Source organism: Lathamus discolor, chromosome 1 (assembly GCF_037157495.1).
Source record: "Lathamus discolor isolate bLatDis1 chromosome 1, bLatDis1.hap1, whole genome shotgun sequence".
Classification (NCBI taxonomy): domain Eukaryota; kingdom Metazoa; phylum Chordata; class Aves; order Psittaciformes; family Psittacidae; genus Lathamus; species Lathamus discolor.
The window spans coordinates 127916888-127933834 of record NC_088884.1 but is presented as its reverse complement, the minus strand read 5'-3'; the positions used below and the strand labels follow the sequence as shown (position 1 = coordinate 127933834).

Sequence of the window (16947 nt, the reverse complement as noted above, 5' to 3'; positions counted from 1 at the left end):
AGGAACTGTACAAAGGGAAGGAGATGCAAAATGAGACTTTTCAAAGTTTCACTCATACAGCCATATCAGTACACCGAGAAATGAAAAAATACAGCTAAATATCCTTCAGAGGAAGCTTGTATGGTGCATTTTGACATACCCTCCCCTCAGTTTGATATTAGGTTTTAACAGGAGGTTACTGTCTCTATAGCAGAATGGGTGATAGGGGGTGAGAGAGTTTTTTTCAGTGTAAAGGCCAGCACATTAGTTTAAACTCATCAACAGTTTAAATTGCCAGATTTTGAACTGAAGTGGCTAAATACCAATACACATTCCTTCCTGTGGGTTTCCAGGAAGGGAGAAAGAGGGGAGGAACCTTTAGCTGAGGAATGGAATGGGCAGCTGGAGGTGGTAACTTTTTTAACTCCTGGGGGCCAAGATTTGCTACAGTTTGTCTGTCAGCAGGCTGTGTGTGCCTGCTGTCTGACACGTTTCTAGTTCGAGTAATGTCTCCAAGCACATACGTGACTTATTTTGGAATCATCTTCTGTAATGCTTTTAATAATTGGGTTGTGTTAGGTATCCAGAGGACTGCAACAAGTACTGTAGAGCAAACTTACTGTGTTAGCAGAACTCAGATTGAATTTACTTGTAAGCAGGTCAGTTATACTTCCCTACTGTATAGAACTTTGCTGCCAGTGATTAGATAGACTGGTTAAGCAGATCAAGCATGCTCATATAGTAATGTTGCTGAGAGCAGGGATTGCTTGATATTAAACTTGTACTTGAAGTGGCATCTGTCACCGTTGTGAGAAGCAGAGGGTGTATAACTAGATGATACAGCTTTAAAATGTCTGTGTATTCTTTCAAATGAATGAGAAAGTGAGAAAACTGGAATTTCATAATCTCTTAAATGTCTGAGTCACTTTTTATATTTTTAAATACATGTGGTACAGGGAATGTCTGTTTTGTCTGGAGATACTGACTGATATTTAAATCCTTGACTGGTAATGCCATTCTCTGGAAATCCAGATATGCAAGTCTGTATGTTAGAAGTGTTGTCTAAGGTAGGAGTACAGACAGGAAAGACAAAACACCTGAATAAGACCACCTTAAATTCATTAAAAGTTAGCAGCAGAATAAGCAAACTCTTTGTGATGTTACAAACTGTTCGTGTATCAGAACTTTGTTCGTATGGATCCTAAACTGCATAAGAGCACCAATTTCAATGCAGTGAAGGAAAAAAAAAAAAAAATTATGGTATCCACCTAAAGGCATAAATTTCTACTTTCCAAAATAGTTTGAGAAATTATGGAAATAATGTACTACACTAAAATACAAAGAGAAACTATATATGTAACAAAACTTGCTATAAGAATTTTTTTGTGTTAAAGCTTTTTAAATAAAGTGGTGCCTTTCATAGTCTTATGAGAGAAGAGGAATGGTGTCTAAATATACAGATGCTTAGTAGAATGAATGTCAAAAGTTGAAGCATGACTACTAAGAGGAGGAGGGTGACATGTTTTACGACACTTATTCTGATTTTCCCTATTACGACACTAAAGGTACCATTGCATTGTATTTTGAAAGAGACTTTTGGTTAAAGTCTTCAGCTGGATGATCAGAGGGCTATCATGAATTACAAGAACTGAAAAAATCTGAATAAAACATAACTTTGGATATCAGAAATTTGTGCTGCATTGTTTATGTAGATTCTGGGTAGCCATGTCATGAAGGTACTTCAGGAAGAAAAGCTGTAAAAGGGAGATACGGACCTTTTGTTTCTTTTACTGTGTTGTGTTTGCTTCAGTGGGTGACACAACTCTTGGTTTTTTATGTCATGAATATGGCTTTGTCATGTAAGTCTGGGATTTTTAAGGATAGCAATAGGGTGCAATGGAAAAGTGGCTCAGTTCTGAACCAAGCTTGGTCTTTTCTGGACCAAAGTTTGTCTTCTCTCACTATTCTTCTTTTCATTTCCCCCAAAATGGAGGCATGAAGTCTGTGCTTCTCTTTACATTTTACAAAGAAAGAGCCTCTGAGTTGTGCTGATGTGCTTGCATTCCTGTTTGGAAAAGGACTCAGCAGCTGTTTGATGTCTTCCAGTTCTCCAGTTTCTGGATTTCTTGTAGCTATCAGATGAATATGATTTATTTGGTTTTCTATACCTAAGCATAGATGCATAATATCCTTAAGTTATGAAGGTTATTGAACAGAACATTTCATATTTTTTGAAGATCGTTTTATGATATGTCTTTTTTTTTGTCTTATTTTCAATGTTAAAACTTAAGGTAACATTTTGTGTAACAAAATATATGAGCAAATGTATTTTAAAATAGATGCTCTAGATTTGTTCGGTTCAAACGCTTTGAGTAGGACATAATAGAAAAAAAAATTGTTTAACATGCATCAAGGAGGAAACAAGATAAACAGCATTCAGTAACTTTAGAGGAGTCAGATAAAATTTTAAGTGTTGAGGGTTAGCATCCTGTACACCTGTTAAAATACAAGTCAGCAGGTCATTTTTCATGCTGAATTAGACATTGCCTTTTTAGTAGCTAGGGCTTCTCAGCATTTCTAAGTGCTTCATCAAGTGTTGTGTGCTTACATCAGAAACTCAGTACTAGAACTACTGGCTTCTTACTGGTTTTATTTTAAACTCTGTTTTGACACAATTGTTTTAGAAGTTTTTCCTGCTTGGTTGTCTATAATGTATAAAATAATGTATTCTTCCAAGCACCTATGAGTTCCTGTTCCTCTGCCTGGCATCCCATTTCATTAAATCATCTCCTGTTGTGTTTGGTATTAGCCAGAAGCTTCAAAATAGGGACAGCTATCTGAACTTCTTATGTATTTTTAGCTATGTAGAGAAAGACATGCAAGTGAAGCATCACAGGAATATTCCGTATACTGCATTGCATACCTTGTCTTTAAAAAAAAAAACCAAAACCAACCAAAAGCATTTTCTTTTTCAGACATATAGATGCATCTCCAAAATATTTGAGAAAAATATTAAGACTAACTGTAATGGAATTTGTGCCATAACTATAATTACTCTTATGCAGCCTATGTTAATCTAACTTAAGGATGTTATTTTAAAAGATTTAATTAGAAATATATTTTACAGGACCAAAGACACCATATATGCTATAAAGAAATAATATTTCTAAGGGGTTTACAGTCTTCAGTATTAAAAAATGCCTTCAAAGTCTAAATATTATGTCAGTTGTGTTATTTTTCTTGTGTACTTTGTCTTACTGAAAATTAAGCATACCTGTCTTCTAAAGCATTGAGGAAAAATTGCCAGAATAAAATAGTTTATTAATGTGGTTATGTCATTAATCATAGAAGATAGCGCATACTTGTTTCTAAAAGTTACTTCCTTAGCTTGTGGGCAAATTGCACTAGATTTTACAAACAGTTGGAATTAGCATGAACAGTTGGAATTAGCATGAACAGGTGCCACTGCTGAATACTTTCTTTCTGGGTTTGGCTACTACATAGTAAAGCACTAAAGGGCGGGTTGATTTGTCTGAGCATTGGAGTTTGAAATGAACCCCTTTTATAAGTGTCTTAATACATGGCAATATTGCCATCTGGAATGTACTGATTATGTTATTTAGAAATGATAACTGACCAACCTACATTAAAAGAGAATTTAAGACCATAAATTCCCTAATTTGAAGTTTTAAAAATGGTTTTAAAATTAAAATAGTTAATAACCCAAAATGGGGAAAGCATACCAGATGATTCCATTGTTCTTGTTCTGTTTGCTGAGAATGTGCTAATGTGTCAAGCTGGAAGGATCCTTGTGTGTTGCAGTATTACTGTGTTTTTGTTTTTAGAACAAACCAAAAATCCTGATATTGTTTATCTGCAGTGTAGCTTTGTGCCATTTTCCTGTGTGCTGTTATAAAACCTTAAAGGTTACAATAATTTTACATTCAATCCATTTTGTAGCTATTGAGTGAACATTCAATATCTCATTTAGGTTTGTTATCCAAATTTTGTAAAAGAAAAATTATTAGGTACCTAATGAGTTTCAATATTGGTTTTGCCAGAATATCTGAGTGTTTTATTAAGGGCAATGAATTCTTCTTCATAATACTCCTCTTGAGTGGAGTCATTTAAAACCCATTTTGTAAGTGAGATGAGGCAGAGAATTTTCATTCCCAAAACAGAAAACTATATAGGAAATGTGAATTCCCAGACTAAGATACTGCTCTTTTCAAGTACTTTGATGTTTTTTGCAACATTGTATATTTGTTGCATGTTGCTGATACGTTTCTATTTGGAAGCTCTCAATATTCTGCACTGCTGCAAGACCAGACTCCAATCACTTCATGTTGCTGTGCAACAGAAAATTTGGAACATTTAAATGCCAGGTTTTTTACACTTTAATGGCATCACATTGACTGTTGGATCCTGTATTTGTTTGCTTACGCTTCTACTTTCTGATTTCTGTTACAATGTATGTAGCTTTCTGTTCCTAGTTCTCCCAGTCCGCACGGGCTTGCTCTCAGCTATTTGGTTGGTGTTCAAGTCTCAGTATTCACTTCTTGATTCTTCCCAAATGCCGTGTGAGGGTTAGCATCTAAACAATTGTTCTGTTTTCATGACTGGGTGCCTGGTAGCATGGGTTTGTCAGCAAGGTGTCATGGCCATTTCTGCAGAGCTTTAGTAGCCTTAGATTAGGAGAAATTTGGTTGTTCTGTGCAGTTGGGAGAGTTTCCAGTTAAGTTGGCACATACAAGTTATAGAGCTTTAAAAAAGAAATATTATTAGGAGAGTAATTTTTCTAGCTTCTTATGAGCATGTGTGAACTGAAATTCTGAAAACTCATAATTTCTTTCATTTTTATGTAGGTTATAGCTGAGGAGGGAAATTTTTGAGAGGACAGAAGACAAGCTTTGCTGTAGGAATAACTCTCCTGCTCAGTATTCATATTGTTTCTAAAAACTGAAGTTTTATAGATCAATGAGGATTTTTAAAATATCACTTACAAAATATTACGTGCATCCACAGCCTTATTTTTGAAAAAAAGCTTTTGTTATTTTTGTTGACCCCTTATGTAAAAATTCAAGTTAAAGAAGACAACCTAACAACTGCAAAATTTCTTTTCAGTGATGTATCTAATGCAGATATAAGAAGCAGGAGACAGTATTGTAAGGGGAAGATTGACTCTGAGCACTGCTGTTAAATACAGACAGCTGTTATTTATAGTAATTACTATTTGGATTTTTGTCTCTACACAGAAAGACTATTTTGTTAATTAGCAAAACATGGGAGAAGTCCAGATGACAAAGCACTGTTACAAGATGACTGTGGCATGAAGAAAAAAGGGGTCAGGTAAAACACTATAAAGAAGAGAAAGGTTTTCTGTGAGATAGTTACGATTCTTCCTTATTCTGCATGGTAAATTTGCACAACAGGTACTTAAGATGGCTGTGGAATTCTGTGGACTGATTAAGCTTAATAATACCAGTAAAAATATGGAAGAAGTAAGAAATTCCAGTACTAGATGTGTCACTAAGGAAAATATCATTTCTATTAATGATTGAAACGGAAATTGGCAATGGTGTCTCAGAACATAATGCCTATTTATCCTTACGGAAAACATGACACCTCAATTCAGTGTCAGATAACAATGTGCCAAATATAAAAAGGGATTTTCATTTGGCATTTTAAGTACTCACTCCTGCTTCTAACTATGGTATGAAGAGAGCAGCTCCTATTCTGTCTGGATGAGAAAATGTCTATAAATGAAATTTAGGAGAAAACATGCATATTTTTCCCCACAGACTAGTATAGTTAATGGTGTAACTGCTTTTTAACTGCCTTTTCTGGTTACTGTTTTGACTTTTGTGTGGATTACATTTTTTTTCAAAGAAAAAGATGAAATGTCTGTTTCTCTCAAGATAAGCTCAATTCAGTTTCTGTCTGTAAAAAAGATCTTTATATTTATTTCCAAGCACATTTCCTTTTATCATTGTCTTCATTTATATAGGCTTTTTTGAATGTAGTTTTCAAAAAACATTATACATTCTTACTTTTTTTAAATTACCTCTGGAGCCAGATGATAAGAAGTCCTTTATTTTGCCACTTTCGTTTCAGAAATATGATTTTGTATCATATCCTTAGAGTCTGCTATGCTGTTCTTTGAAGTCAGGGGATCTGTGGATGCAGTGACATTTGGATCATACCCTCTGTTCCTGATGGACAGTTGCCAACATTCTATAATGTTTTTTTCTGACCATCAAACTAGAGAATCCAAGATAGAATAGAAAGGGTGTTTCAGTTTAAGATTACTATGGGTAGACTGTTTTAAACTGTAATTCAAGACATTATTTCTTTTATTTAAAAGGAAATATAAAAGTTTAGAATGGGACCCTTTTCAATGTTGTCATGATTCTTTATTTTAGGATTATAACTTACTCAGGAATCCAGTTCTGTCTGGCAGCTCCTCAGTTTGTATCATGTTGTGACACCATTATTTACTCAACAACTACGCTAATGGAACAACTTGTGCATAACTGCTGATGACTGTGAGTAATAGCTTTATGGTATATAAGCAAATTAATTCTTTAAACATTTGAGGAATTTAGATTCCACTGTTTAAAACTGGCCAAGAAATAAAGCCTTTCATGTCATAGGTTTAAAATAATACGATGCGGTACAATGAACTGTGTCATAAGTATTAGAAATTTCCCATGTTGTATGCTTGCCAATTGCATTTACTCAATTTTAATTACATTTTAAGTAGCTTAATTTTAGGTGCCTCAAGATCTTACTTTTAAAAATATCTAGTAGTTTCATTCTTATAATATGCTCTCTGTTTTTTGTATAATGCTTAAGGACATGTATACTAAATGTTTTCATTCAGCCTGAACAAAATAATAAGAGACTGTTATAGCTGGTGTATATTCAACCTCTTGTTTCTTTATTAATGTGTATCTAAAGTATTCAACTGATGTGATTTTAGTTTTGTAGGAAAACAATATTAGTCTAACATAAAATTAAGGATTGTACTTGAGAAGCAGAACTTTTTTTAGTAAAAACCAATTACCTGTGTTACCTGGTTTAGTGCATTAAATTGTAGTCCTTATTAATAATTTTGACAGTGTATTTTTAAATAAGTGTTAATAGGGTATGAATAAATGAGTTAGAAATGCAGAATTTGTAATGAAACAGACCTTTTAAGTGGAACAAGTACAGTCCTGGGTCTTGGAACTTGTCTCTTTTATATTCTGTCTCACTTGAATATTACCAGGCTAGCAGGAGTGGCAGTGAACTCAATACTATGTACAGTATAAATAATCGTCATATTTTGAGCAGCAAGCATCATGACCAGCTGATATTTTCTTTCCTCAGGACCAGTTGTTCCCAAGAGTGCAGGACTGGAGCCATATGATCTTATCAACACATTTGAGAGCCCTACCCAAACAGTGAGAGAGATTTTGCTGCAGCAATGACTGTCATAGAAGAAAGTCGCCCTTTTGCTCAGCAGCTATCCAATGTCTACTTTACTATACTTTCACTTTTTTGTTTTAAACTTTTTGTGAAGATCAGCCTTGCTATACTTAGTCATTTCTACATTGTGAAAGGAAACCGTAAGGAAGCAGCAAGAATAGCTGCTGAATTTTACGGAGTTCCTCAAGGACAAGGTATATTTGTACTTACTATCTTATCACTACTGTTTGGGGGTTTTGTTGTTACTCTTTGTTTTCCCAGGTAATTACTTACTTGCTAGCCTCATTTATATTCATTTTGCCAAATGATATGTGTGACTTGTTTTTTTCTTTGTAGTTCTCTCTGTTTTTTAACAATCTGTTACCAGGTTATTTAAGCTTTGTTTTTTCCTTCTTTTTTTTTTTTTTTTTTTTTTTCTCCAGGTTAATATTAGGTTCAGAATAAAACTGCAGTATACAGCCAATGTCTGTTAGGAGAAAGGCCTATACTTAAAATGGCTATGTTTAAGATTGCCAGATACTTTCCAATCTAAGACTTTTCCCCAATTTCTTCTAAAAATTAAAATGTTCTTGTAATACTTTATTTGAGAAGATACAGTCCTTCTGTACTTTGAATAAGTTAGTGTCATGGCTCATATCAGGAAGTTTATTTACTGTTTGTCAGAGTAAGCTTTTTGGTCGTCAGTGTGGAAATCTGTCAAATTTTACTTGGTTGAAAGCTCTTGTAAAGATTCCTCTTTCTGTTTGATCAAGCAGAATTTTGACAGAGTTTGGCACTGGTGTTCCCCAAAGCTCATCTGGGGTGAGGCAGTACCATTTTCATTCAATTCTATTTCTGGGTAACAGAACACAGAAAACTCTTCTCAGTTGTGATATCCTAGTGCATGAGTGAGCCATGGTTTTGCTCAACTTGGGATCCCTGCTGCCTCACTTGTCTTTATTGTTGTTCCTTTTATTCTGGGATAACATCAAATTTTAGTTAGGTGATGGAACAGGAAGACTTGTCTTGCCTCTTATCACCTTCATCACTCATCTGTAGCTACAATGAACAAGAAGAAGTAATCAAGTTAAATGTAAATGGAGAAACTATAGAAAGGAGCCAGAAAGTTTTTCAAACCTAAAGATATTTTCAGTCATCAGTGACAAAAGCTAGACATTTTGTGTGTATGTGTTTAGATTTGCAAACCAGAGAGACTTACATCCTAAAGCAGGAATTAATGTGCTTTGCAGAATATTTATTCAAGGTAGGTTTTTAACATGTGTTCTCTGAAAAGTTTAGAAAGTTCAGAAACCTAGGAGTTTTACATCTGAGTATGTTAATGACATCATTTGAACTATTAAACAGTGTGCTTGTGTGTGAGTATGTGTACCGATATATATGCATGTAGAGTTGTGTGTATGTATTCATTAGAGTAGGATGGGAAGGACTGTCTATCCCATTGTCAGAAATACAGAGAATGTGGTAGCCCTCACTTGAAATCAAGATTTTTTTTTTTTGACAAAAGCTGCTGGGTAGCTCATTCTGGGAAGGCTGATGCTGTATCTGAGTAAGGAAGGAAAAAGACTGGGGAAAAAACACAGGAAAATTAATAACATCACATCCAACACATCAGGTTGGAAAGTAAAGTCATTGGTCTACAGTGTTACTTGTTGCTAAATCCAGGAGATTTTAGATTGTTCATTTGTCAAATGTCTGAACTATTATATCTAAATAAATGTATATTCAGCATTCTAATAGCTAGCCTATGCAAAAGATGAAAATCTATCACTCTTACAGGTTACTGTTTTGCTCAGGTAGTAGATACTTATATTGATTTCAAGGCTCAAACATATGCTAGTTTTTTGGTTTTCTGCTTTGTTTATTAAAAGAAAATAGTTGATGCAACTATTTTGCTCTTAAACTGTACTATTTACAACTTGACACCAGTGTGTCTTAACTTTTCACTGCCCAGTTTGTAGTGTTCGGGTCTGGGTTTGTAACAGTTCTAAGCACATGTTCAGCTAATGTTGCATAATCTGCAAATCCAGCCATTTATTGCTGGAACCAGTCTTTGCTCTTTGGGATGCAGATAACTCTCTTCAAAATTACTGTTTTATCCCATTTTCTCTGTACTTTTGTGTTTGTAGAAGGGGGCATGTTACTGTCTTAACTCACATCCTGTTGTGGGATTTGGTTTGTTTATGTTTGTGAAATACAGTACAGAGATACCTCAGTAGAGTTTATATGATACCCTGCAACAAAATGCCCTGTTCAAAGTAATAGCTAGAAGATGTACAATAACTAATGTGAAGCTTCACCTTGAAACATTAAACGATAAAATTAAATACTGAGTATCCTCCCAATTAGTGTTCCTGTTCTGTGTTTTTTCTTAAGCAAGAGAGTTGCCTGAGAAAAAAAAAAATGAACAAACCAGAAAATTAGCCTATCATTGCCTAATAGAAGTTTATAGTGTTCCAAGAAATAATTAAAATTTGAGGAAATGTTAGTTTTAATTTTCTAGTTATAACCTGATTACATACTCTTAGAAGTCTGTTAGTGCTGTTTGCTGGTAATAGTACAAAATTATGTTTTGCTGTTGTAATGGCTTGGTTAGGATGGAGTGCTGTAGTTTTGAAGAAAAGCCTTTGGAAATAATGTGCTACTAGGAACAGGCATTATTTCATGTTTACTGAATTTAGCTCTTGAGTTAAAATAAGCCTTCCTTTTACGGAGCCTGTATAAATTACACATTTCATGGCTGACTTTGTTTTGTTGAATACAGGGAGACAACTTTACCTGTGTCATCTGCTACTGTGTTTTTGAAGCTACATGTTAGTAGTGAAACAGGTCATATTTTGTTCCTTAATATTTCAGGACCTGGAATTACTGTAGTTGCTCTCCTTTGGATTTGTGCCAGGTCATCATATGCAGTTCATGGGCCTCTTTATTGAACTCTAATTCCTCATGTTAAGCAGAATGCTCCAGCTGAGAATTTGTTAGTGCAGTCAGTGGAACTATTACTTGTACAAAAGTGGAACAGTCATGTCATGTGCCATGTATGTGATACCCTATGTATATAAGGATACAGTCTGTAGCTTATAAAACCCATGTTAAGATAGAGTCACTGTACTATGTATTTGCTTTTTCCTCTCTAAATATAATATGTAGTGCTGGCCTTCAGCTAACTTCGTGCTTTTGATATCAGAGAATTTCTCCATTTTGCTCAAGTTCTGTTTTGAATTGTTTTCCTCTGGGCAGTTGCAGCATCTGCCATTTAGTGTCTTCTACTGATTTTATAAAAATAAATGCAGTACCCTTTCATCCACAATATAAAAAACTGAATAGCACCAACTCAGGACAGAACTCTACTTTTTACTGTAGAGTAAAAGTTTATTTAAAGTTAAAGACCCATGTCTTTATAAACTATGAGAATTGATTTTTTTTTTCCAGTGAAGTTAGTGCTATTACTATCATAAAAGAATTAAAGAAAAAGGGATCCATTCTATCACAAAGGTCCCATTTACTGGATTAATTTTAACTTTGGCACTAATTTTATACACTCTTACTCAGGTACATGTACTTGCCCAATTGAATTGAAAGGGAGTGATAAGCTGTTTAGAGCTAAGTGCTTTGCAATCAGGGGCTATAGCTGTGTTCTAAATAGGCTATGGTGCCTAGCTTTTCTCTTTTTTTATTGTGTTGAAGTGAATGTGTATTTATTCATTACACTGGAAACTTTGGAAAAGTCAACGCTTTATTAATTTATTTCTTTATGCAAAAAATTTGCAGTACATATATGTTTATTCCATTTTAAAATTCTGTGCCCTGCCAAATGACCTACAAAAATGAACTCGCTTGCAAATTAACTGTGGGTGTAATTTGCTCCTTAGTAGGCTAGTTGCAGTGACAGTGATCTGCACAGTAAGATTACTTCTCTCACTGTATTTCCAGACCTGTGCAGAGTTACTAATGCAGCCTTTGTACAGCTGTTGTTGGATACAAATGGGAGAATCAAAAGCAACCTTTAAATTCTCCCTACTGTAATGAGTAGCTGGTCATATCATGAAAGTGCTCTGTATATACAAGGGCTGAGTTGGACCTACAGCTGAGTTTTACAGTTCAGTTGCTTTCGGATGAGGTAATAGCACTGTGGTATGGAGTGATTTCAAACTGTGTGTATCAAATCTTAAGAGTTAATTTATTGTTAGGTGTTTTGGGTCTGTAATATATAAACTTTACTGACTAATGGTAAGAGCTTGGTTTGTATGGAAGAATTCATTCTTTGATAATACAGATGACTTTATAGAAGAAGATATAGTTCCCATTTATAAACTTTTTATAAGGCAAAAAGTCTATTTTATTAAAATTAAACCAGATAGTAACTGTCAAAATGCTTTTAGGTGCAAGCAGAATGTGATACATAAGAACTTTCTTATGAAAGAATCATTTTGCAGAAGTTAATATATCATAAATGACAAACTAGTCATGTGCTTAGATACTTGGAGTCTGATGCACAAGCTAAGTAGCTCTGACAACATAAAATGCATTTTCTTTAGTACCTTATTTTTAAATTCTTAACTCTCTTTGCAAAAATTTTCATAGACTATCACTTTATGCATAACTACACTGCTTTAAAGTAATATTTGAAAGTTCTTTGAAAACAGAATTTATATTTGTAGTATTTGAGTATAACTTCTCAAAATGCACTGTTTTTTTGCTGAACTGACAGGGTGAACATGGCCTGATTTCTTTTAAGCTTTTTTTAAAAGTTTGCTCTTGAATGAATACAGCAAGTTCTAAGCTACCTGTCTTTGCTCTGACTGCCTTTGCCAGGCATGGTAGGAATGCTCAGTACGCTAGTTACACCTAGTTACCCTAAATTAAGCCATTGTGGGATTGTGGGAGTTCAAGACTGGAGCTGCCATCTCCTTTCAGGAGTAGGAAGCTTGTAAATAGTATGAAGCCTTATGTTCCCTTCTTTTTCTTATATTGAGTGCTGTTTGGGTGGACCCAAGAACCTGGTCCATTAAATACAACTCATAAATAGGAAATAATGCTATGTTTCACTGTTAGAGATCCACTGTTTGGAAAGCTTGATCGCATTTTGAACTGTAGTGAATGATTAGAGCAAAGTTTTCCTATTATTTAGTTTTAACAAGTTGCAATTGATAATGTCACTCAGCAACAGTTGTTAGGTAGGGAAGATAGGCATGAGGCATTTTCTCAACTTGCATTCCACAGAGATCGCAGTTCTATTAATAAAAGCCATATAAGACCTCTACTAGCTTCCTGGATACAATAGAGATTCATTTAGTAATGATAGGAATATTATATGGCATACCTATTTGCCATACCACTTGGTGTAAGGCATCACATTTAGCATTTGTTTCTCATATGTAGCACGTAAGCTAATGGTGTAAAAATGCTTAAGATGGTGTGAATGTTCTTTTTTGAAAGTTCAGGATGGAGGTTTTCTTTGATACAGTTCATCACCTTCTCTTAATATGCTAAATAACTGCCTATTATGACAAATTACTGCCAAAGAAGACCAGTATTTCAAAATAAAGCTCAGGAAGACACTTGCTTAGATTGACCACATATCAGCAAGATACCAGAACCATTGATATGAAGAATATAATCTACCTTAAAGGGGTTTTGGTGAAAGCTACATGGTGCAACTAGGCTTGCATGGCCAGAGCACTGACCTATTTGCATCAATGAAAGCCAAGCACTTCTGTTGACAAGCACTGAATCTTCCCTTACTTTAAAGAAAATCTTCAAGGCTAAAGAAACTTATAGTGAATATATCTCTGGATCCTGTTTGCATACTTGCTTCCCTGAAAGGAACTCAGATATCCTACCAGGTCGACTCCTTTGTGGTTATTTTTTTGTAACTTCTCTCTGTATTTTTATACCAGGACCTCCTTGAGGATAGCATTGCAACAGCTGTACTTTATAGTTAGTATAATTTATGTGTGCGTCCTTGAAATGTGTCTTATCTGAAGCTGGACCTTGTCACCAGCCTAGATCCTATTGGCTTTCTTGATGTGCACACTCTTAACTCAAATGGAAATCCTCTTCATCAAATTATTTCTTTAATTTTTCTGGATGAAATGAAGAATGTTTGAATTACAAACAAGTGCAAAATGAAACATTATGAACTCTGATGTATCTTAAAACCTGGAGTTTTAAAGGTACATAGCAATAAGACTGAAAGATTATCCTGGAGCAATCTGCCTGCTAGGCCTTAAAGACAACTATTGTTAAAGAAAAGCCATTAGGAAACTCCATTACTGGACTGGGGCAAGCTCAAACATATCACCTGCACTGGTGTTTTTTGTGGAGGTGGAGAGTAAGGCAACAGAGAAAGACCAAAATAGTATAGCCCTCTGAAGGTGATGTTCCTTCTCTCAGCCATAGACATGTTATGGACAGCGTTATGCTATTCACACCCCTCTCTTGTAGGGGATGTTCTCAAACATTTGCAATGCAGGCAAGCAGCGAGTGAACTTCTGCCAGGTTTAGATGATGGCTTTGGGGGAATGCATTACATGCCTAAGTACTGAGCTCCCTTCATGATTGCGGCAATGCTGGCTGGTTGGTAATAAATCCATTATGGCATGCTGCATCTGTTGCACTAGTGGATGTTACTCTTTGCTACATCTAGTCTTTTTGGCAGTACGTATGATCTCTATGGCTGTTCTCTCATGGTAGTTGGCTGAAGATTCACACTGTGGTACTCTATGCCACTCCCATGCTGACTGCTGATCTCATGCCTTCTGTTTGTCTTCTCTGTTGATATCTGAAGTCCAGGCCTGCTTGATAACAGATTTGGCTAGATTCATTAGCATGACTGCTGTGATTTGTTTTACTTTAGTCTGTGTATTAGCACATATTATGTGTTACCACTGCCTGCCTGCGTGAAGAGGTCTGGCAGGTATGCATTGCAAATCCACAAGCCAAGAAATGTAGTAAATGTATCATTGTTCCTTATTTGACTTCTGTGGGGACTGAGACAAACCCCATATCATATCAGAATATTAAATCTTATCTCAGCCTTCCATTCTGATTCCCAGCATCCAAGGATACAAAGCCTAACAACTGTAAAAATTTCAGGGGAAGAGGCAGAAAAATTACTATCCATCCATGCTGTTGCTACAATGATAATAATAATGACAATAATAATGATTATTATTATTCGTAGCCAAGACAGATAGATGGCAATGTATATAGAAAGAGCAGGAGTGTGTAATAGGCTCTTTTAGTCCTTACAGTGGCATAGAGAAATGTCATTTTATGCTTGAATAACTAATGACCATTTAAGTATTGTCTGAATACTTGCTGGCATTTGTCAAGATATGGAGGGTAGAGGGGAGTTTGGTGATACTTGGGTAATGCCTAAGCTTCTGGTTGTCTGCTAATGACTTATAATCATTGTATTGGCCATGAAGTATGTCTTGATGAAGAATGTGTTTTAAAAAAATTAAAATTGTTCCAGTCCTTTCCCTGTCCTACTGTTAGAGCTTTATCCTATACTTTTATGGTGCATTGAAGTTCCCTGGTGCTGAGCCAGTACTGCGGGACGTAATAATGGCACCGTGGCCTTTTAGGATTTTGGTTTTGTCAGTAACCATGTTTCTGTAATTACTCCTAAAACCTCCTTTGTCTTGGCTTCTCCTACAGGGAGAAATATTCAAGATCTCTGCTGGTTCTTTTCTGGCAATATCAAATGGCAGGCAACTCTTGGGGTACTGGCACTGAGAACCAAGGAGCCTGTTGATCATTTAGCTTCATGGCTGTAGTCTGTGGATTACATCAGCAGGCAGAGTCAGTTCCTAGTCCTGTTCTAAAATTTAGTGTGGCAGGTTCTGTGCAGTCACTGTGACTCAATAATAATCCTGGTCATCAGACTAAATCTGAAAGTACAGAATGGGATGTGGCTCATCAGTTGGCTACCTTAAGCAGGGTTGCACATAAAACACTCATATTTGAAAATAGTGCAATTTTGTCCAGTTTTTCCAAAGTTAAATTGCTGTTACTGGAATTTGGACTGTATTGCATTGGGCTGCATCATGTGCCGAAAGGTGAAGGGTAGAGGGGGATTGTCATTGTTTTTCTTAACACTTTTCTTGTGCTGTCACAATTGCATCTTTATTGCCTTAAGAACAGTCTTCAGAATAGAACAAGTTCCCCATTGAAGCGGAGGAACAAAAATATCTTTCCATTTTCATTCCCACCTATTAAGAACTGCTGCCCCTGTAAACTCAGAGCTATTTGCTGACAGAGAAGTTGAAACTGTACTGACATTTCTTGTTTTAGAAATCTGAATTTAAGACTATTCTGAAGAAAATCACTTGAAAGTTTCCTTTAACAACTCTTCCTCTGCATTATAAAAGCTGAATATAAATTATTAGTGAAATGCAACATCGTAGTGGTTTGTTTAAAGCTTGTCTGCTAAATTAAGTCAGAATTCCAAACTCATCAGTAAAATCCTCTGATTTCTTTACTCTCAGACTGTAGTGTCTACCCCCTCCTCTGGCTGCTTTTCTACAGGTAGCTGTGTTGCTTTCATGAGTAACTATAATCTAAATACTGTCCCTAATTGCTTGTGTGCGCAGGCAGGGGAAATACTGGTCTGCTGTGCTTTCTACATACCTTGTTGTCAACTTAGATTTCTGTATAGGTTTTCTGGCAGATTTTGGAAGTGTCTGAGTGTTTTCTGTAGAGAAAAATCTGAAGAACAGAATATGAATACCAAGTCTAAGTAGTCTCAAATATTAAGAGTTTTATTACCTAATGAAATCAAGAGATACTATTTTTTATATTGTAGCTAACATAACGCAGTGCATGGATGGATGACTTGAGGAAGACCACATGCTATTTCACTTCCACCTGTAACATGGAATTGCTGAGTTCTTCAGTCTTACTCCACAGTTTTAATTGTATGTTCATCCCCTTTTTATATCAACATTTCAAGTATATTTTTAATACATTTACAGTCGATTTCTGATGCTGGTCTGGCTTTTTTTCTTTTTCTTTTTTTACACTTTTTTTACCCTTTTATTTACACACTGCTTTAATAGGACTTTTTAATGGGGAGGGTGAATGGTTGTGCTTAGCAGGATTTAGTGAAAAGTTGCTTCTAGAGTCCTGAATGGGATAAGCTTTGCCTTCTTTAAAGGCTGAAGAGAGATAGTGTGCCTATTTTTATACATTGCATTCTGATGTCCTACAAAGTATTCAAAATAACTTAATAATAGAGTGGTATGTCTCTATGGAATAGAGGGACCTCTCCTAGTACCCTTGCCTTGAAAATGGCAGATTCTGTTGGTAGCTCACTGCTTCCTATGGAGCTCTGTGGGTGAGAGTGACCGGGTGCTGCTGGCTCCCCTGGGGTCTTCCTCTTTGAAGCCATGGCAGCTGTCTGTGTGTCTGCTGGTTTTCTTGCTCCTGCAAGTAGCAACTCTGAAACTAGTAAGAGAGAAGTGTGGGGGCTGGAATATCTGTGGGAAGCAAGTT

The 16947-nt window shown here is 35.7% G+C and overlaps 1 protein-coding gene and 1 long non-coding RNA gene across 7 annotated transcripts in view; one reads left to right on the top strand and one right to left on the bottom strand.

Annotated features, from left to right (window-relative positions):
* The window catches only part of ASB5 (ankyrin repeat and SOCS box containing 5), a 40853-nt gene that overhangs the window by 4853 nt on the left and 19053 nt on the right, over window positions 1–16947 (top strand). For 4 of the 6 annotated variants that reach the window (XM_065694934.1, XM_065694925.1, XM_065694905.1 and 1 more), the window contains 2 exons: window positions 6402–6524; window positions 7351–7643. In XM_065694934.1, coding sequence (XP_065551006.1) covers window positions 7448–7643 — 196 coding nt within the window. In that variant the 5' untranslated portion in view covers window positions 6402–6524; window positions 7351–7447. Of the gene's footprint in view, window positions 1–6401; window positions 6525–7350; window positions 7644–16258; window positions 16371–16947 lie in introns of those variants that run through there. The other 2 variants (XM_065694943.1, XM_065694949.1) reach the window with 2 other exon arrangements.
* Window positions 6057–7256, bottom strand: LOC136022074 (uncharacterized). The gene is made up of 2 exons (XR_010616008.1): window positions 7173–7256; window positions 6057–6240 (listed from the first exon to the last, which is right to left on the bottom strand). It is a non-coding gene; the product is annotated as an uncharacterized LOC136022074 (long non-coding RNA).